This window comes from Panthera onca, chromosome E2, assembly GCF_046562875.1.
Source record: "Panthera onca isolate mPanOnc1 chromosome E2, mPanOnc1 haplotype 2, whole genome shotgun sequence".
Taxonomy (NCBI): Eukaryota; Metazoa; Chordata; class Mammalia; order Carnivora; family Felidae; genus Panthera; species Panthera onca.
The window spans coordinates 3,959,450-3,980,819 of NC_138353.1; the positions used below are offsets into that span (position 1 = coordinate 3,959,450).

The 21,370-nt window shown below is 48.7% G+C and overlaps 1 protein-coding gene across 1 annotated transcript; it reads right to left on the reverse strand.

Moving 5' to 3' along the window:
• Positions 1-2,614: 2,614 nt before the first annotated feature.
• On the reverse strand, positions 2,615-20,864 carry CACNG6 (calcium voltage-gated channel auxiliary subunit gamma 6). Its single transcript, XM_060652661.3, has 4 exons — positions 19,240-20,864; positions 14,812-14,886; positions 12,653-12,790; positions 2,615-3,327 (listed from the first exon to the last, which is right to left on the reverse strand). Exons 1-4 carry the CDS (start codon positions 19,574-19,576, stop codon positions 3,089-3,091), a joined length of 789 nt encoding a protein of 262 aa, XP_060508644.1. The 5' UTR covers positions 19,577-20,864; the 3' UTR covers positions 2,615-3,088.
• Between the last annotated feature and the right edge of the window lie 506 nt (positions 20,865-21,370).

The following is a 21,370-nucleotide window of genomic DNA, read 5'->3' on the forward strand; positions in this document are numbered from 1 at the left end:
TGGGCGCCTGGGTGGCTCAGTTGGTTGAGTGTCCGACTCTTGATTTCGGCTCAGGATTTTGGCTCGCGCCATGATATGGTTCGAGCCCCACATTGGGCTCTGCTCCAACAGTGTGGAACCGCCTTGGAATTATCTCTCTCTTTTCTTTCTGTCCCTCCCCTGCTCTCTTTCTCTATCTCTCAAAATAAATAAACAAACTTAAAAAAAAAAAAAAAAAAACGAAAACAAAGGGGCACCTGGGTGGCTCAGTCAGTTGAGCCTCTGACTTCGGTCCAAGTCATGATCTGGCAGTTCACGAGTTTGAGCCCCATGCCTGGCTCTGTGCCGATGGCTCAGAGCCTGGAGCCTGCTTCGGATTCTGTGTCTCCCTCTCTCTCTGCTCCTCCTCCACTCATGTTTTGTCTGTCTCTCTCAAAAATAAATAAACATTAAAATTTAAAAAAATGAATAAATAAAAAATTATATTTAAAAAAACCATGATAGGGGCGCCTGGGTGGCTCGGTCGGTTAAGCGGCCGACTTCGACTCGGGTCACGATCTCGCGGTCCGTGAGTTCGAGCCCCGCGTCGGGCTCTGTGCTGACGGCTCAAAGCCTGGAGCCTGTTTCAGATTCTGTGTCTCCCTCTCTCTGACCCTCCCCCGTTCATGCTCTGTCTCTCTCTGTCTCAAAAATAAATAAACGTTAAAAAAAAAATTTTTTTTAAATAAAAAAAATAAAAAAAACATGATAGGCTATTAATATAAATCATATTTATGTAATGATTACTATAATATATAATGATGCTATATGGCTATATAGTTACTTAATTGTATTTATTTAAAAAATATTTTTAATGTTTATTTTTGAGAACGAGAGACAGAGTGCAAGCAGGGGAGAGCCAGAAAGAGAGAGAGACACACAGAACACAAAACAGGCTCCAGGCTCTGAGCCGTCAGCACAGACAGCTCGCAGGGCTTGAACTCATGAACTGCGAGATCATGACCTGAGCCGAAGTTGGATGCTTAACCAATGGAGCCACCCAGGTGCCCCTATAATTGTATTTATAATATGTAACTAAACATAGAAAATGTTAAGATAACATATCAACATATTAAATATCCATATTATTAATATAGTAACCAATTACCTATAATCACACACTATATATTATTAGTATATAAAATATTATATATGATATGTGTAATTATCTTTAAGTTGTAAATATAACATTTAAGAAATCAAACTCATGATGTTAGCACATTTGTATTCATAAATCAGCACATTTTCCCTATTGTAATTTTTTTTTAAGATTTTATTTGTCAAGTAATCTCTACACCCAACGTGGGGCTTGAACTCAAGACCTCAAGATCAAGAGTTTGCTGTACCAGCTGAGCCAGCCAGGTGATCCTATTTCAAACATTTTTAAGTTTAAGAGACTTTGGCCTTTGAGAGGTAACAGACGAGCTTCAGCTATTCCTGTGAAACCAAAGAATGCACTCAAGCCACGATTTTCTTTCTTTCTTTTTTTTTTTTTTTTGGCTGCGTCTACAGAAAGGCAACTTTCTCTTTTTTTAAATACTCATTTATTTTTGAGAGGGGAGGAGGGGCAGAGAGGTGGGGGGCAGGGGGACAGAGGACCCCAAGCAGGCTCTGCACTGACAGCAGAGAGCTCCAGGTGGGGCTCGAACTCACGAACAGTGAGATCATGACCTGAGTGGAAGTCAGACGCCCACCCGACTGCGCCTCCCGGGAGCCCCCTCCAGCTGTGACTGTGGAGTTGAAATACACACCTGGTCTTCCCAAGGTGCGAGGCCGGTCCTTGGGCCTGAGCGCTGGAGCCCTGGACGTGGGTCTTGGTTCTCCGTAGCATCAGCTGGTGCTGTTCTGGTTCCTACCAGCTTTCTAGTGCACAGTGATGACAGCGTTCCCTGAGAACACAGCCACTGTCCCTGCAACTCTCCCTGCCTCCTTCTGAGCCCTGGGGATGCGTGTCCCCACCAACCGTCTCCTGGAGCCCAGGGCGGCTCTTCTGTCAGGCACCTCCAAAGCCCCCTGCCTGTCCCTGGCCCCGTCCCAGAGCCCCGTGTGTCACACCGTTTCCAGGCACTAGAATCTGTCCAGCCCGCTGGGGCTGCCCTAACAAAGCACCACAGACCAGACCGGTGGCCTGAAGGACACTGTGTACTGTCTCCGGGTTCTGGAGGCAGGGAGTCCAGGGTCAGGGAGTCTCGGGGTTGTCTCCTTCTGAGGACCATGAGGGAGAATCTGTTCCCGGCTCTCTCCTCGGTTCACAGGCAGCTGAGGGCCTCTGTTTCTTCCCTCGGCGCCTGTCTGCGTCCTCCCCTCCTTACAAGGACTCCAGTCATACTGGAGGAGAGTCCACCCTGATGACCTTGCTTTCACCTGGGTACCTCTGTACAGACCCTGAGATCCTGGGGGTCGGGATCCCAGCAGAGGCGTCTGGGTGGGATGCAGTTCAACCCACGATGTGTGTGCTCTAAGCTGCTGAGTTTTCTGGTCACTCTGTGGGTTTGTTGACATATGACTTCGGGGCTGCTAAGTAGGTTTCTGGAGAGCACAAGGGGTCACTCTTCGCCACCCCGGAACACACAACCATATCCAAACAGACTCCAAATCAAAGCTCTTAAATTTCCAAACCTTTAATCCCAAACCAGACCACAGCGAGGCCAGACCCAGCGATTTCCCCTCCCCCTCCCCTGTTTCCCCAAGGTTCAAATTAGTTGGAAGATGCCTCTCCCACAAGTGAATACATCCAGATCTGGGAAATGAATCGGTCCAAGTCCGTCCTAAGACCCCCTGACCTCATCCCTCCCACCCTACTCCCCAGTTACCTCATCAGGTCCCCCTGCAAGCCTTCCCTGGGGACCCTCGTTTGTAAAAGCCCTCTCTCCATCGTACCCCATGCATCCCAATTCGGCCACCGAGAAGAACATATTCACAGAGGGAAAACATGAGGCAGGAGAGGGAGGTTTGTGCAAACAACGTGTGCCCCACAGCAGGCAGAACACAGTTTCTCCAGGACAAGGGGAAAGACTTTGAGGGATAAGAAGAAGAAAAGGAAGGAGTTAGAGAAGGCACAGTGCTGGCTCTAGGTGGCCCTGTGCCCCAGCTTGGGGCAGAGTGAGCCCCAGGGCCCCGGAGGCAAGGTGAGCAGGAGGAAGCAGCCACTGGCCAGCAGGAGGACCAGGCTGGCCCCCATCCCACAGCCCAGGGACCAGGAGTATTCGTAGGCCAGGGCTGGGGCTGGGGGAGGCTCAGGGCTGACTCTTTGCAGCAGGGCTTGGACAGAATGCCGGAACACCTCCAGGCTGACCAGGAGCAGCAGGCCTGTGGGGAGAGGACAGGCATGGCACTCAGGCCCCCGGGGACCCCGACCTGGGTCTGAGCGTCTCCCCAGCACACCCCATCTCATGCTCGTTCAAACAGGAAACCTGGGGGGCCCTCAGCACCACCCCACCTAATTCCTTCGACAGCTACTTACTAAACACCAACCCTATAGCACGAGTCTGGAAGCTGGAGATAAAGAAGGAACACAACACAGACAGAGGCAGAAGGGAGAGTAGTGGTCACCAGAAGCTGAGGGGCTGGGGGAACGGGATGGGGGGTGGGGGCTGCTGTTTGATGGGGACAGAGTTGTGCTTGGGGAAACACGAAAGTGAAAAGGCTCTGGAGATGGATGGTGAATGTGCTTAGTGCCACAGAACTGAGCACAAAACAGTTGAAATGGTAAATTTTATCTTATGTGTGTTTTAGCGCTTTAAAAAAGAAAAATGTGGGGGCGCCTAGGTGGCTCGGTCGGGTGGCTGACTTGGGCTCAGGTCATGATCTCACGGTTCATGGGTTCGAGCCCCATGTCCGGCTCTGTGCTGATGGCTCGGAGCCTGGAGCTGCTTCAGATTCTGTCTCTCTCTCTCTCTCTCTCTCTCTCTCTCTCTCTGCCCTTTCCCCGCTCACGCTCTGTCTCTCTCTCTCTCTCAAAAATAAACATTAAAAAAATTTTAAAAAGGAAAAAGCAGGGGTGCCTGGGTGGCTTAATTGGTTGAGCATCCAACTCTTGATTTCAGCTCAGGTCATGATTCCAGCGTCGTGGGATCGAGCCCTGTGTCAGGCTCCAAGCTGAGTGTAGAGCCTGCTTAAGATTCTCTCTCTCTCCGCCCCTCACTCCTGCTCACTCTCTCTCTCTCAAAAAAAAAAAAAAAAAAAAAAAATCAAAGTCCAAAATCAAAAACATGAAAATCAATTAAAGACTACATTAAAGAAATTGTTTGAAAAAATAAAAGGGGCACCTGGCTGGTTTGGTGGGTAGAGAATGCGACTCTTGATCTCTGGGTCATGATTTCAAGCCTCATGTTGGACATGGAGTTTACTTTTAAAAAAGTAAGGCTTTTGGAAAGAGCGATAGTAAAATCTGGAATAGTTGAACTCACCATGGAAGCACAGAACAGAAGGTGGTTGCCAAGGGCTGGCGGGGGAGGGGAAAGGGGAAGATGTGGGGCAAAGGTACAGAACTCAATTACGCAAGACAACAAAGAGTGGTGGGGATTTCATGTGCAGCAGGGTGACTATAGTTAGCAATACTGTATCACACATGTTACAAGATGAGAGCCTCGGTTTTCTCACCACACACACCAAGGTGGCCACGTGAGGTGATGCATGTTGTTAACTAGTTTAACTGTGGTGATCACTTCATGACGTGCATGTATATCAAAACCCCAAGTTGTACACCTTAAAGATCTACAATTTCTACTCACCATTCATACCCCAATAAAGCTCATCAACCATACCCCAATAAAGATGATGAATCACAAAACAAAAGGAAAGGCAGTCAAGTTAAGTTGCAATGAAATTTGATTAAAAAAAAAAAACATGACACAAAAACAGACTCTCAGATCAATGGAACAGAATAGAGAACCCAGAAATGGACCCACAAACGTATGGCCAACTAATCTTTGACAAAGCAGGAAAGAATATCCAATGGAATAGAGACAGTCTCTTCAGCAAGTGGTGCTGGGAAAACCGGACAGCGACATGCAGAAGAACGAAGCTGGACCACTTTCTTACACTATACACAAAAACAAATTCAAAATGGATGAAAGACCTAAATGTAAGACAGGAAGCCATCAACATCCTCAAGGAGAAAGCAGGCCAAAACCTCTTTGATCATGGCCACAGCAACTTCTTACTCAACACGTGTCTGGACGCAAGGGAAACAAAAGCAAAAAGGAACTACTGGGACCTCGTCAAAATAAAAAGCTTCTGCACAGCGAAGGAAACAACCAGCAAAACTGAAAGGCAACCGACAGAATGGGAGAAGATATTTGCAAATGACATATTAGATAAAGGGTTAGTATCCAAAATCTATAGAGAACTTATCAAACTCCACACCCAAAAAACAAATAATCCAGGGAAGAAATGGGCAAAAGACACTTGCCCATGAATAGACACTTCTCCAAAGAAGACATCCAGATGGCTAACCGACACATGAAAAAACGCTCAACGTCACTCATCATCAGGGAAATACAGATCAAAACCACAATGAGATACCACCTTGTACCTGTCAGAATGGCTAACATTAACAACTCAGGCAACGACAGATGTTGGCGAGGATGCAGAGAGAGAAAGTCCCTTTTGCACTGCTGGTGGGAATGCAAACTGGTGCAGCCACTCTGGAAAACAGTATGGAGGTTCCTCAAAAAATTAAAAATAGAACTACCCTACGGCCCATCAATTGCACTACTAGGCATTTATCCACAGGATATAGGTGTGCTGTTTTGAAGGGACACATGAATCCCAATGTTGACAGCAGCACTATCAACAATAGCCAAAGTATGGAAAGAGCCCAAATGTCCATCGATGGATGAATGGATAAAGAAGATGTGGTATATATATACAATGGATTATTACTGGGCAATCAAAAAGAATGAAATCTTGCCATTTACAACTATGTGGATGGAACTGGAGGGTATTATGCTAAGCAAAATTAGTCAAAGAAAGACAAATATCATATGGCTTCACTCATATGAGGACTTTAAGACACAGAACAGAAGAACATAAAGGAAGTGAAACAAAAATAATATAAAAACAGGGAGGGGGACAAAACATAGGAGACTCTTAAATATAGAGAACAGAGGGTTACTGGAGGGGGTGTGTGAGGGGAGATGGCTAAGTGGGTAAGGGGCATTAAGGAATCTACTCCAGAAATCATTGTTGCACTCTATGCTAACTTGGATGTAAATTAAAAACAACAACAACAAACAACAAGAAAAGAAGAAAGTACAAGACAGAGACCCTAACCTCATGGAGTTTGTATTTTAGATGGAGGGGACAGGCGGTAAACAAATAAACAAGGCTTGCAAAACTCAAATGTCTGCAGTAGGCAATGAGAAAGCAGGAGTCAACAAAGCAGGTGAGTGCAGTGGCTGGTGGGGGTGGGGGGAGACAAAGAGTCCAAAACTCAGCTTCAGCCAACGCAACCCTTCAGAAATGGGGACTTAAATTGCCAGATCTTCTGAGTTTTTAAGATTAGCTGGAATTTTTTAAATGATTACTATTTTTTATGGGAATTTGCCCAACCTTGAAACATTGGCTCAGAGAAACGTTATGCCCTGCCCGCCAAAGTCCATTTATGGGGTCATCGCTGGCTACAGGCTGCCAGGTTGTAACGTCCAAAGTAAACACATGAGAAGACGAGATAATTTCAGAGAGTGATGTGTGCCGGGAAAGATAGAACAGGGTGATGGGAAGGCGAGTGACATCCAGGAGCAGAGCACAGACTTTGAGATGATGTCACCAGGAAAAGCCATTTGAGCTAAGACTTGGAGGATGAACAGAAGCCAGGTTCTGGAGCAAGCACAAAACTAAGTGATGGCCGGTGCAAGAGGAAGGAATGGCTTGTGCAAAGGCCCGGTGGTTGAATGAGTACAGTGTGTCTGGGGGAGAGAGAGGTCAGTGTGGCTGGAGAAAAGACAGTGGGGAGGAGAGAGTGGTGGGGAATAGACGTGCAGAGGTAGGCAGGGGTCAGATCTTGTAGGACCATCTGATAGCCCATGAGTCATGGGTCCTAGCTACCCCCTCTCTCAGACCCCGGACTCTTCTTCCCCCACCCCACTCCCTGGTACTTCGTTCCCCCCATGGTTTTTAATCGGGGTCCTGGAGAACGTAGCCAGGCGTCTGTGATCTGTGGGTCAGTAGCTCCCCTCTGAGGCCTCCTTGGCCCCACGCAGCTCAGCTTGAGGACCCAGAGGTGGAAGAATATTCAGACAAGACACTCTCCAGTCCCCTTGATTCCTCTGCAAATTCATGCCTCATTGATTCATTCAACACATCTTAATTGAGCCCCCATTATAAAATATATAAACAAGGCTAACAGGGGTACCTGGGTGGCTCAGTCAGTTGAGCGTCTGACTTCGGCTCAGGTCAGGATCTCGCAGTCTGTGAGTTCAAGCCTCCTGTCGGGCTCTGTGCTGACAGCTCAGAGCCTGGAGCCTGCTTCAGATTCTGTGTCTCCCTCTCTCTCTCTGCCCCTCCCCCACTCACACTCTGTTTCTGTCTTTCAAAAATAGGTAAATATTAAAAAAAAAAAAAAAGACTAACAAAGGCCTTGTCCTCTTGGAGCTCCATCCCAGAAGGAGAATTAGACAATAATAGGGCAAATGTATTGCTGTGGACTGAATTGTGCCTCCAAAAGTTCAGCTGTTGGAGTCCTGACCCCCTAGTTTCTTGAAATGTGACTATATTTGAAGATAGAATTTTTTTTAAGTTTATTTTTTTTGTTTTGAGAGAGAGTGTGAGGGGGGAGGGGCAGAGAGAACAGGAGACAGAGAATCCCAAGCAGGCTCCCAAATTCACAGATGCAGGGGGCTCTAACTCAGGAACTGTGAGATCACAACCTGAGCCAAAACCAAGAGTTGTCGGACATTTAACCAACTGCCACCCAGGCGCCCCGAAGGCAGAGTCTTTAAAGTAATAATTAAACAGACATGAGGCCACTAGGGCCTTAATCCAATATGGAGGGCAATATGGTGGTGTCCCCACAAGAAGAGGAGAACACAGATACACAGATTGAGGACACAGGGAGAAGACAGCCGTCTACAAGCCAAGGAGAGGCCTCGGAGGAGACCGACTCTGCCCATGTCTGGGTCTCAGACCTCCAGCCTCCAGATCCATGAGACAACACATTTCTGTTCTTTAACCCTCCCGGGGTTGTGCTACTTTGTTATGGCAGCCTGAGCAATGGAATACACACACAGGTATATAATTTCAGGGAGTGATCGATTCCATGAGAGAAGAAAAGGGGGCAAGGTAGGGACACGGCAGGCAATGGGCCTCCTAAGTGGTCAACCAGATCAGAGACTTAAATGACAGGAAGGGATGAGACATGGGATGATCTAGTGGAGGCTGAGGGGATAGCAGTGCAAAATGCTCTGAGGGGGAGATGAGATTGAAGTGTCTGAGGAACAGCAAAGAAGCCAATGAAACCAGGACAGAGGGAGCAGGTGGTAAGAGACAAAGTCCCACGGAGCCAGGAGCCAGGCCACATAAGACCTGGGAGCCACATTATTCTAGTGGTAGTAATTGATTGTGAACCTGATTTGAATCAGGTAGGAACCACAATAGGATTTATGGTTTAAAACTACGACTAACCCCAAAGCAAAGGGCAGGTAGGATTTGGCCATGGGCTGTAGTCAGTAGACTCTTAGCCTTGGCTTTGTGAAAAGAATCTAACCAAACACTCTCTCATCTCATCTCTTCCCACTAGACCTCATGAGGTACGTATTATTATCCCCACTTTACAGAGGGGAAGATTAAAGCCTGGAGAGGTGGAGCTCAGGTTTGATTAAAGCCAGGTCTACTCCATAGCTTCTTCTCTTAGACACGCCTCTGTACTTCCTCCCCGACCAAGCCTGACATGCCTTGTATGACCTAGAAGGGCCTACGTGATCTGGCCCCTGCCTCCTTGTTTGTGCTCATCTCCCCAGCTCTTCCCACCCTAAAATAGTGGGGAGTGCAACGTCTTTCAGTCTGTATGTTTTATTGTAGAGAGAGAGAGCGGGGGAGGGGCTGAGAGAGAAGAGAGTGAATCCGAAACAGGCTCCATGCTTGGCACGGAGCCAGATGCGGGGCTTGATCCCACAACTCTGGGATCATGACCTGAGCTGAAACCAAGAGTCAGTCACTCAACCGACTGAGCCACCCAGGCGCCCCTCTCTCAGTCTACAAATGCACCAAATTCTTTCAAACCTGGAGACCTTTATGCTGCTTGGAATAATTTTCTGCTTACCCTTCTCTGAGTACTGCCTTACACATCCCTACTGTTGCTATTACTATCACTATTACTATTTATTACTATTTATTACTATCACTATTACTATTACTATTTATTACTATCACTATTACTATTTATTACTATCACTATTTATTACTATTACTATTTATTACCATTACTATTTATTACTATCACTATTTATTACTATTACTCTTTATTACTATCACTATTACTATTACTCTTTATTACTATTACTATTACTATTTATTACTATCACTATTGCTATTTATTACTATTACTATTACTCTTTATTACTATTTCTATTGCTATTTACTGCTATTGCTATTGCTATTGCTATTGCTATTACTATTACTATTACTATTACTATTACTATTACTATTACTATTACTATTACTATCACTGCTATTGCACTTCTGAGAAGCCCTCCTTAAGCACTGCCACTCAAGTCTATATCAGATCTCCCTGTTACAGATTTTCCTCCACACTCTTTCATTTTCATTTGTAGCATTTATCACAGCTGGTAATTATTAGCATATATTAATTTATATTAGTATTGTCTATTTGTCCCATGGCTATCTCCCTCGCTATCATAAATCCATGAGAGCAGGAAACTTGTCTGTCTTGTATCTCTAAAACATGAACAATACCTGATGTATATATTTCATGGAGAGAAACAATATAATCTGAACATGTCCCTTTATTTAAGGAGATCTTGAAAATTCAATCTGTCCAGGGCCTGATACCAAATATAGCCAAAATACTTACAGCATCAAATCCACCTCCTCACTCTCACTTGCTTGTACAGTTTGCAGAAAAATTTCATGCCTGAGACTTCCATAAAACACTTTTATATTCTCACTTTCATGGCACCCCCTGGAATAACATGAGTATGAGTTCAATAACCAAATTCCTACCATGCTATAAATTCTACAAAAACAGGGATAATCTTAATATTATTCATCATTCTATCCCCAGTGGTATCAAGCACAGCATTGAGCACCCACTGGATTAAAAAAAAAAAATACTTGTTGAATAATTGGATGGATGAATAGAAGGAAACAGGTAAAAGAGAAAGGAGAATGGAAAAGGAAGAAAGGAATGGGAGGAAATTAATGAATCAATGGATGGATGGATGGACGGACGGATGGATAGATGGGATGAATGGATGGATGGATGGACGGACAGATGGATGGATAGACAGAAAACAGATAAAAGAGAAAGGATAATGGAAAAGGAAGAAGGAAGTGGGAGGAAATTAATGAATCAATGGATGGGTGGATGGATGGATGGATGGATGGACGGATGGATAGATGGACGGACAGATGGATAGATGGAATAAAAGGATGGATGGATGGACGGACGGGGATAGATGGGATGAATGGATGGATAGAGGGATACTTGACAAATGGATACTTGGATGACTGACTTCATGGATATGTGGGAACTTGAGCTCAGAGATAAAAGATTTGCCCAAGATCACACAACTTGTCAGAAGTTAGACGCCAACCTAGATGTTTGGATTCCCTGTTGATTTCCTGGTCCATCTTTGACCCCAGTGTCCTCCTCACTCTCCTTCCTCCAGCCACACTGGCTTTCCTTCAAGACCTTAAATTCACCAAACTCTGTCTAGCTTGGTTACTCAGGGAGGCCCTCACTAACTCTCTGCTTTAAATCAGGTGCTCTCATTATGCACTCTCACAGAAATCTACTTTTCTTTTCCTTTTATAGCACCTAGAAGTTTGTAATTGTGGGATGATTTGTGTTATTTCGGTGTCCTTAACCAGTAATCTCCCTAAGGGAAGGCACCTTTCTGTCCTGTACATTCTGATAATATTACATATACAAAAATGTACAAAAGTGTGTAATATGTCTGTGTGTGTATCAATGAATAAAATGAATAAATGAAAGAAAGGAAAGGAGATGATTGAATTTTCCCCTTTATTTAGGAAGATCTCTAAGGGAACAAAATAATAAAAATTGATCATTATTATTTTCCATTCATATGTTCATGTTCGTGAAGACTTATCATTTCTCCCTTATCTTGTACTAGAGTCTACCCCACTTGTTAGTTAAGGTTACCATGTCCATTTGTGACAGATTTTGCCTGCTTTATGCTCTGACCTTCATTCTGTTCCTCAAACTTGTCAAATCGCTATTCTAGCACCATCACCACCAACATTGTCACCACCACCACAATATACAACATCATCAATATAGTCACCACTACTGTCACCACCACACTTTGGATGATTCCTATTCACCCTTCAATTACCAGCTTAAATACCACTTTCTCTGAGTTTCTCTGATACACCCTCACTGCAGTGTCTACCCCTAATATGCTTTATCATGACTTTCATCACAATTATAGTTGCATCATTATATGTGTAATTACTGGCTACTGTCTATCTCTGCTAGGCTCTGTGAGGGGCAGACTGTCTCTGTCTTGTTAGTCATATATACCCAGCCCTTAGCACAGTGCATGGAACATAGTAAGTGCTCAGTAAATTCACAGAGGATGAACAAATGAAGCTTATATAATTAGTGACCTTTCTATCTACCTTAGCAAACATCTGATCCAATGAGCACTACATTGACAAGATGTAGAATTTTTTTTTTGACCATCAGCTCCAAGAATGCAACATTCATTGAAGACCTAAGTTCCAAAGCTAAAAGAGTATTTGAAGACTTTCCAATTCCCAGCCAATAATAGCACTTAGAACTCTCACATTGAGCCTACTACAGTCCTGGTGCTTCCCAGCATGCAACAGTGCTTAGAGTTGTCCTCCAACTTCCCAGCATGCATCAGTGCTTGGAGATGTCCTCTAACCTCCCAGCAAGCAACAGTGCCTGGAGATGGCCTCCAACTTCCCAGCATGCAACAGCAATTGAAGACCTCTGGGTTCAAATTGGAGACCCCTCTGGGGACAGCAGGGCTTAGAATTTTCCATTCTTTGAGACCTCTATAGCCCTTAAGATTCCTCCAATCCCCATGGTACAACTGTGTTTGTGGACTCTACCTCCAAGCAGGCAACAATTCTCAGAAACCCTTGGTCCAAATTTAAAATAGTGTTTGGAGACACTTTAATCTCTAGGCAACAATAAAGCTTGGAATTCTCCCATTTTTGAGAGTACTACAGCCAGTGGGTTTCCCTCAACTCTCAGCATGCAACAGTGCCCTGGAGATTCAAACTCCCAGCATGCAACAGGGCTTGGACACTCGACCTCCCTGCATACAACATTACCTAGAGTTCCAAACTCCCACCATGCAACAGTGCTTGGACACCCTACCTCCTAGCATGCAAGAGCTCTTGGAGATCCAACCTCCCAGCATGCAATTCCCTCAGTCTCCAGGCTCCCAGCCCTCACCTGAGAGGCCAAAGCAGATGGCTCCAACTCGGAGTAGGAACTCTGCACCTTTGCTGAGCACCATGATGATACAGAGGCACCCCAGGGCCATGAGTGCCAAGCCTACCACTGCTATCACGGCAGCTGCCAGATTCACCTCTGCAAGGAGAGTAAAGGGAAGAAGTAGAGAACATGGGAGGGAGGAAGTGGGAAGGACTCCCCTATAGAGACCCAAAACCAGGAAGACGGAAGATTCAGAACTAGAGAATTTTCAAGTACGTCATTCAGTCCAATATTTTACTTACACTGTTGAAGGAACTAAGACACAGAGAGGCTCAGTGATTTGCCTGAGGCCACAAAGCAAAGAGGAGACACGGTCAGGATTAGAAAGAAGTGGGAACTACCAATTATTCCTTGGGATCTGGTCACTGTTTGTTTACAGGTGAGGAAACTGAGGCAGTGAGCATGTGGGTGACAACAGAGAAGGTAGCTTGTTACAGTGAAATGATCCAAGTCTGAGTTCTGTACAGCCACTTCCTTGCTGGAAGCTTATAATAATGTCACCAAACTTCTCTGAGCCCCAGTTTCCTCCTCTAGAAAATCAGGATCGAAATCCCTATTTGACTGGGCTGTTGTGCGGATTAGAATTAGTTTATAAAAAGTGCCCAGTGCAGTGCTTAGCACACAGGAGCTGTGCTATACACGTGCACTGTGATTATTCACTATCCCAGAGAAGCACAGTGGCTTGCCCAAACTCACTTAGCACAAAGACAAGACAGAAAGGAGCAGGGAGGGTGGGAACCACTGTTGACTGAGGGCCTCCTATGTGCCAGGCATCACACTGTACGTTTCAGCTGTATCATCTCATTAAACCCTTACAGAGGCTGGATAGGAGTCATGACATGACCACAATCTCTTTACTGGTGTGGATGGACACTGAGGTACTGGGGTGACGGAGAGACTGTGGCTATAGCAGAAAGGGTAAAACCTGTGCTGACAGCAGAGAACCTGCTGCAGGGCTCGAACTCGTGAACTGTGAGATCATGACCTGAGATAAAACCACGAGTCGGACGCTTAAACGACCGAGCCACCCAGGCTCCCAAGAAAGGGTATAGTCTTTTTTTCTTTTAATGCTTACTTGTTTTTGAGGGAGAGAGAGGGAGAGACAGAGCACGAGTGGGGGCAGGGCAGAAAGAGAGGGAGACACAGAATCCGAAGCAGACTCCAGGCTCCGAGCTGTCAGCGCAGAGCCTGATGCAGGGCTCAATCCTACAATCCTGGGATCATGACCTGAGCCGAAATCAAGAGTTGGACGCTCGGGGCGCCTGGGTGGCTCAGTTGGTTGAGCGTCCGACTTCGGCTCAGGTCACGATCTCACGGTCCGTGAGTTCGAGCCCCACGTCCGGCTCTGGGCTGATAGCTCGGAGCCTGGAGCCTGCTTCCGATTCTGTGTCTCCCTCTCTCTCTGCCCCTCCCCCATTCATGCTCTGTCTCTCTCTGTCTCAAAGATGGATAAACGTTAAAAAAAAAATTAAAAAAAAAAAAAAGAGTTGGACGCTCAACTGACTGAGCCACCCAGGTGCCCCAAATTGAAACGAAATTTTAAAAACTTAGTCTCTGCATCACACCAGCCACATGCGCCCAGCAGCCACATGGGGCCAGTGGCTACCACATCGGTCAGCACAGGTACAGAGTATTTCCATCTCACGGAAGATTCTACAGGAGAGCATTGCTTTGGAGTCAGGATTATTTGGGACTGATTCTGCCTCTGCCTCTGCCCCTTCTGGAAAAAGTAAATGTAGCCATTTTCTGGACTATCGTTTTTTCATCCACAAGATGAAGCCGCCTCCCTGCAGGGTCATGGCAAGGACTGGAGTTCTTATCAGTGAAACACTCAGCACTCTGCTTAGCATGTGGCAGGTGGACATCTTTAAGAAAGTCCCAGAAAGGGGCTGTGACTGTCCCAAAGTCACACAGCACATGACAAAGGTGGAGCTGGGGTAGGAGCATCAGGCACAGGGCTCTGGAGAACCTCTTTCCCCCAAAGATGGGACCTCCCCTATCCCCTCCTGCCACCCCAGGGCAGAGCAGAGAGGAAGACCATGCTATCAGGAACTCTTCCGGCATGGTCCGCGTACCCCTCCCACCACCCCACCACCCCACCGCAGGGTGGTTCTCACCTTTCTTTGTAGTTCTCTGGAAGATGTGTGCATTTTCCCCCGTGGTAAAGAATTTAAAATAGGTGCAGTTTGCTTCTGTGGGAGCAGGAGAGAAAAAGAGAGGTGATGATACAGACATTGCTGGCGTAAGCTCAGGGCTGGGCATTTAACAGAGCTCACAGCAGCCTAAAAATAGGATATCAGCATCCCTGATATACACAGGAGAGAACGATGCTCAGAGAAACAAAACCCGCCTGCCGTCATCCAGCTATACAGGAGCTGGGATTCCAGTCTGGAGCCTAGAGGTCCAGATCTGTGGCCTTGTGAAGGCTGTTGACCTCTCTGCAGCCTCTGAATCTTTCTCTATAAAATGAGATAATAGTCTCTTTCCTGGCTTCATCAGATGGGTTTGTTGAGGGGTCAAGTGGGATTAGAAACGGATGATCACTTTATTCAACAAAGGACACGAAGATAGAGGGAACAGAAGGCTAACAGACTCAGAGGAGATTCTCATCCCAGAGAGGGTTTCTAACTAGAACACACAAAGAACACCTGGAGACCAGCAAGAAAAGAGAGGAAACCCAATTGATAAATGGGCAAAGGACAGGAATAGTCAATTCACAGAAGAAGAAGTCTGAATGACTCACAAGTATATGAAGAGATGCTTCACCTCACCAGGGATCACAGAAATGCAACTTAGATCAGCAGGGAGAGGGCACTTTAGATCAATTAGATTGGCAAATATTAAAAGGATAATATCAAGCACTGGAAGAATAAGAGGAAACAGCTGGGGACCAGAAACTGGCACTAATGTCTTTCTGGAAAGCACTCTGACATCCTTTATGAAACGAGGTACGTTTATACCCTATAACCCAACAATTTCGTTTCTGGGTCTACATCCAGAGAAACACTACAGGCAGGAACATATGTGTGGATGATTGTAGCAGCACTGTTTGTAAGAACAGGGAGTCAGAATCAACCTAAGTGTCCATCTCAGGGGGATCAAGAAAATGGGGCAGATGTCCTCTGTGCAAATCTCTGCAGCATGCAGTAGCCATGAACTACGAGAGCAGAAAGCAAAGTGGGGAGATCCGAGAAATAGCGTCGAGCAAATAGATAGATAAATAAGTAAATCACAAACGGGGACAATTCACAGCGCGATATCATTTATGTAAATTAAAACACATACAGATGTAAAATAACACTGTATAGTTTCCAACTTTTTAAAATATATACTGATGTATGGAAACCAATTTGACAATAAATTTCATATATTTAAAAATATATATATACTGATGGATACATATCAAACACATTAAAGAGATAGAAAGAAATGGGGGGGATAATACTGTAAAATAAAGCAAGAGAAGGCTGGCGATGATTTTGTGATGTAAATGAAAGAGTAAAGTTTGCCCATCTTTGAGGTCCCAGATAAACCTAAACTTAAAAAAAAAAAAAAAAAAGGCTGGGGCGCTCTCTAAACTGCATTTGAGGGGCGCCTGGGTGGCTCAGTCAGTTAAGCGTCCGACTTCGGCTCAGGTCATGATCTCGGGGTTCGTGAGTTCAAGCCCCGCATTAGGCTCTGTGCTGACCGCTCAGAGCCTGGAGCCTGTTTCAGATTCTGTGTCTCCCTCTCTCTCTCTGACCCTCCCCCGTTCATGCTCTGCCTCTCTCTGTCTCAAAAATAAATAAACGTTAAAAAAAATTTTTTTTTAGAAAAGAAAAAATATAAACTGCATTTGAAAGCTGGAACTTCCCACAAAATTCCTCTAGTCCCATGTTCTCATGCTACAGATGGGGAAACTAAGGCACAGGAAGGGGGAGGAAGAGAGGTAGACAATAAGACAAGTACAAGAAGACGAGCCAGGTGGGCTAGAGAAGCAGAAAGGAACCTTCCAGTTCAAAGAAAGATGTAGAGGGACAAGAAATAAAGTCCTGAGTCAGGTGAGGCAGTGGGACACTGCACCTGCCCTCTGAGGGAAGGAGAAGGGCAGGACGTGTTCTATCAGGAGCAGTGGGACGGGAGTCCTTACCCCGCAGCATCAGCAATCCTGCAGCAACAAGGAGGAAAGGATACCTCTTGCAGCAGGGCTGATGATGCTATTGGTAGCAGTCAGTGGGGGACACATGGTCTTCATCCATGAGGGAAGCGTGAAGTCCCATCTAGAGAGTAAGAAGGTGTGGTCCACCTTTCTGAGAGAGCGTGGGGTGTCTGGCCTCCCATCATGGCTACTGGTGATTTAGGACATCTTGTCTCAGACTCCAGATGGCATATGCCATTTGGAAAAGAGTAGGGTGGGCCACACACACCGTCCCCCCACTTGTAGCCAAGGGAATTAAAGGTGTCCTTTGATGGACAGGGCAATGTGTGGGATATTTCTGAGAAAACAGAAGTTGTGAACTTTTGGACGGTCCCCTCTGGAGGGTCAGGACTGTGGGATGATGAGATGGTCCTGTGAGGAGGCTGAAGTCCTCTCTGACCAACAGGGGGACATCAAAGGATATGAGGAGTCCTGTCTTATGGAGTGGGGTTGGGGGGGCATCCCTTATAGGGCAGCGAGGACCTTTGGGGCATCTTTATGGACTCCTGGGATGCGATATAGTGCAATTGTGAAGAACAGGGACAGCCAGGTTCAAATCCCATATGACTAGCCTGGTGCATAGATGGAACCACTTCCATTCCTTACTCCTCATGTTTGGTTTCTCTAAAATGAGGATGATGGAGGGGCGCCTGGGTGGCTCAGTCGGTTAAGCGTCTGACTTCGGCTCAGGTCACGATCTCACAGTCTGTGAGTTCGAGCCCCGCGTCGGGCTCTGGGCTGATGGCTCAGAGCCTGGAGCCTGCTTCGAATTCTGTGTCTCCCTCTCTCTCTGCCCTCCCCCAACTCGCACTCTGTCTCTCTCAAAATATTAATAAACACTGAAAATAAATGAATAAATAAATAAAAATAAATAAAAATAAATAACTAAATAAGTAATAAATAAAAGGTCCCATGGCTCAGATGCCTGGCTCAGAGCCTGGAGCCTGCTTCCGATTCTGTGTCTCCCTCTCTCTCTCTGCCCCTCCCCCATTCATGCTCTGTCTCTCTCTGTCTCAAAAATAAATTAAAAAAAACAAAAACGTTAAAATGAGGATGATGGTAACTATTCATAAGGTTGCTAGGAGGATATGAGGATTAACGAGTTAACGCACATGACGTACTTCAAACAGAGCCTGGGTGCTACGTAAGCATCGAAGCATATTACATAAGCATATTATTGCCAGGGCACCCCATTTTGCAAAAGTTTGGGAACTTCCTGCTTGAGGCTGTGAGGGGCAAAAAATTAGCCCATCTGCAGAAGTGAGGTGTTGAATCTGGACGCTGAGTGTGTGGGTACCTCACATGACGAGGGGTGGGGGTATCCCACTCTGCTATCAAGGGTTTGGGATGTCCTATTTTGGACCCTATGGGTGGAAGATAGCATGCGTGGATAAGTGAGGGGGGAAATCCCATTGGAGCCCAGAGGGATAGGAGATCTTCTGTGGGAGGCACTGAGGTTATAGGACACTGTTTGGAGATCTCACATGGGTGATCAAGCCTGGGACATCCTACACGGACCGTGAGGGGTGTCAGATAGTTTCCTTGGGTCAGTACGTGTGGTGCAAGAGCCCATTCCCGTTCCCAGGGGGTATAGGATGTCCCAATGGTGTACGTAAACGGCATGGCATGTCCTGTCCGGGAGAGCAAGGGGTATGGGATAGCTGTGTGGCATTGCCACGGATGAAAGGCCATTCTGCGGGACCGTGAGGGGTGTGGGGTGTCTGGAAGAGAAAATAAGAAGGGCTGGAGGGTCAGGTCTGGGCATCTGCAGGTGACAGGACCAGGAAATGGAAAAGCACATCTCCCAGAAGCACGAGGTCTCCCGGGGGCGGGGGGGAGGGTGTTGGGGGGTGTTCGGTGAGAGCTGTGTTTCTCAGTATCGGCCGTGGGGGTCCAGCACAGATTCCATTTTGGGGTTGGCATTAAGGTGATCTGTCTCCCCGGGGCCCACGGGATAGGAGTGCGGCCTGTCTCCAATGTGGGAAAAGCAAGCTGACCCCGGGAGCCCAAACTCTCTCTCTCTCTAGGGGCACAGGCTGGTCTAAGGGTTTGGGCGAGTTTTAGGGTACAGACTAGTCTGGGGGTACAGGATGTAGCTGCGGACAGGCTGCTGGGGAGGGGGGTGGACAGGATGGCCGGTACACAGACTAGTCTGCACGTACAGACTTTCTCTCCCACCACCCCCCCCCCCCTGCCCCCAACTACCGCCCCCCAGCACACGCAGTTGGTGCCTGGAGCAAAGGTTACTCGGGGAGCACAGGTTGGTGTAGGCTTGGGCTGCTCCCTCCTTGGGGCTCGGGTTTCCCTGACTCCGCCCACTCTCGCTGTCTCCGGGAACAATCCCCGGCCCGGGGGCGTGGCCTCTCACCTCCGGGCAGCTCCGCGGGGCCACAGGTGTCTCTGCCCGCGGGCACGTCCGCCTGCCACAGTCGCTTGGTGCACATCTTCCAGAGCCCCAGGTGGACAGCGTCGCACACCGCGCTGCCATTGGCCTTGTAGGTGTTGAGCTCCACCCAGAACTCGGTGCCCACGGCCAGCACGGCCAGCGTGGCGCCCACCGCGCTCAGCAGGAGTCCCAGCTTGATCTTTCCCTCCCGCTCCGGCGTCAGCCGGGACTGGTGCTGCCCGAGAGCCCGCCGCCGGCCTGCCGCCTCCCGCCGCCGCCGGTCCTCCTCTTGCATGAAAAAGTTGGACCACATCATCATCCTCGGGGCCGTAGCCGAGCAGGTGCAAAGGAGGCAGAGTCCTGAGGGTGGCCCGGGGCGGGGGGGGGGGGGGGGGGGGGTTGGAACAAGTGGGGTGCTGAAGGAAGTGAGGGGCTCACTTTCCACTGGATTCTGAGAAAGGAAGATCGGGATCTTCCCCTGGAATCTCCAGTGGGGCAGTGGAGGTCGCCTCTGGAGCTTGGAAGAGAAAATAGATCTTCTGGCCCAGGAACCCTCTAAGTTCAGGGGAGGCCCCAGGGAGCCCACAGAAACTCGGGGAGGAGCGTGGGACCAAGAAGAGAAAAGCAAGGTACCCCCAAGGCCCAGAGCTAGAAGCTGGGTATCCAGGAGGGGCACCTGAGGGCCCGGGAGAAAGGAGAACTGAGTACTAGCTGAGCCTTTGAGGGGCTGCTCTGGGTCCCCACTGGGAGGAATCTCCAGGAAACTGGGTGTCCTGGGGGACGGGCTCTGAGCACCCCACTAAGGCTCAGAGATTGGGGTACCCACGGAGGGTTGCCGAGGCCCTCTATGTATTGGAGAGGAGATGCCTCCTGGTTTCTCTGGGGCTCAGGGTCTGGGGAGGGAGAAGTTGGGTCCCCACTGCGGTTCAGAACAGGTCAGAACTCCTTCTGGGTCTCAGAAAGGCAGTAGGACGCCCCTCCCCAACATTCACAGAAGGGGGCTGTAGAGTGCCGGCTGGGCTTCAGAGAAGGGGCGGGCGACCTCCTGGAAACCAGGAGAAGGGAGTGGGTGTCTCCCCGGCCATTCGGGGAAGAGAGGTCAGAGAAAGTCTCCCTGGGTCTCAGGGGACTGCTGGCTCAGAGACATAATGGGGTCCGGAGAAGGGGGCTGGGGGACGCCCCCGGGGCTCAGGAGGGGGACCTGGGGTCCCAATCCGGGTCAGGAGGAGGGGCTGTGGTCCCCCACAGCGGCTCAGGAAACAGGGACGCAACCCCCCGGGGTTCAAAGGACCACGGGGACCCGGAAGGGACTCGGCGTCCCTTCGGGATCACTCGGCTCCCCCTCCCCCGGGCTCCCAGGGCCGGCGGGGCCAGGACCGCTCCAGGCTCAGCTCCAGGCCCGCCGCCCCCCTCAGGCCTCCCGCCCCGGGCTCCCGGGCAGGGCCCCGTCTCGCTCTCCTGCCTCCGCGCCGCGCCGGCCCCAGCTCCGCGCCGCCTCCCAGCCGGCCTGTCCTGCACGCCACCGCCTGCTCGGCCCGGACGCGCCGCTGCGCTCGCTCCGGCCTCGGCCCCAGCCACCCACCCCCTCGCCCTCCCGGGCTATTTCAGGCTCGACCCGTAAATAACACCCACACCTGTCGCCCAGCGCCTGTTGCCATAGGGACCCCGGGTATTTTAAGGGGACGCGGGGGGAGGCGGGAGGCTGTCCCGGGAGGAGGGCCTAGGGGCGGGGTTCTGACCCGGCTGGAGCCTGGGGGGACTTTTACCCCCTTAAGGGGCAAGCGTCTGAGCCGCGGGTCCCATCTCCAGGGTGGCCGGAGAGGGAGCGGGCCTGGCTGGGAATCTTAATTGCTGGGTCTGAGAGAGGAGGGGCCGGGGGGCTGGACTCCTGGGCCTGAGGGAGGAGGGGCTGGAGGCCAGGACTCCTGGGTCTGAAGGAGGAGAGGGTGGGGGCCTGGACTCCTGGATCCGAGGGAGGAGGAGCTGGGGGTCAGGACTCCTGGGTCTGAGGGAGGAGGGGCTGGGGGTCTGGACTCCTGGGTCTGAGGGAGGAGGGGGCTGGGGTCTGGTCCCCTGGGTCTGAGGGAGGAGGGGCTGAGGTCTGGACTCCTGG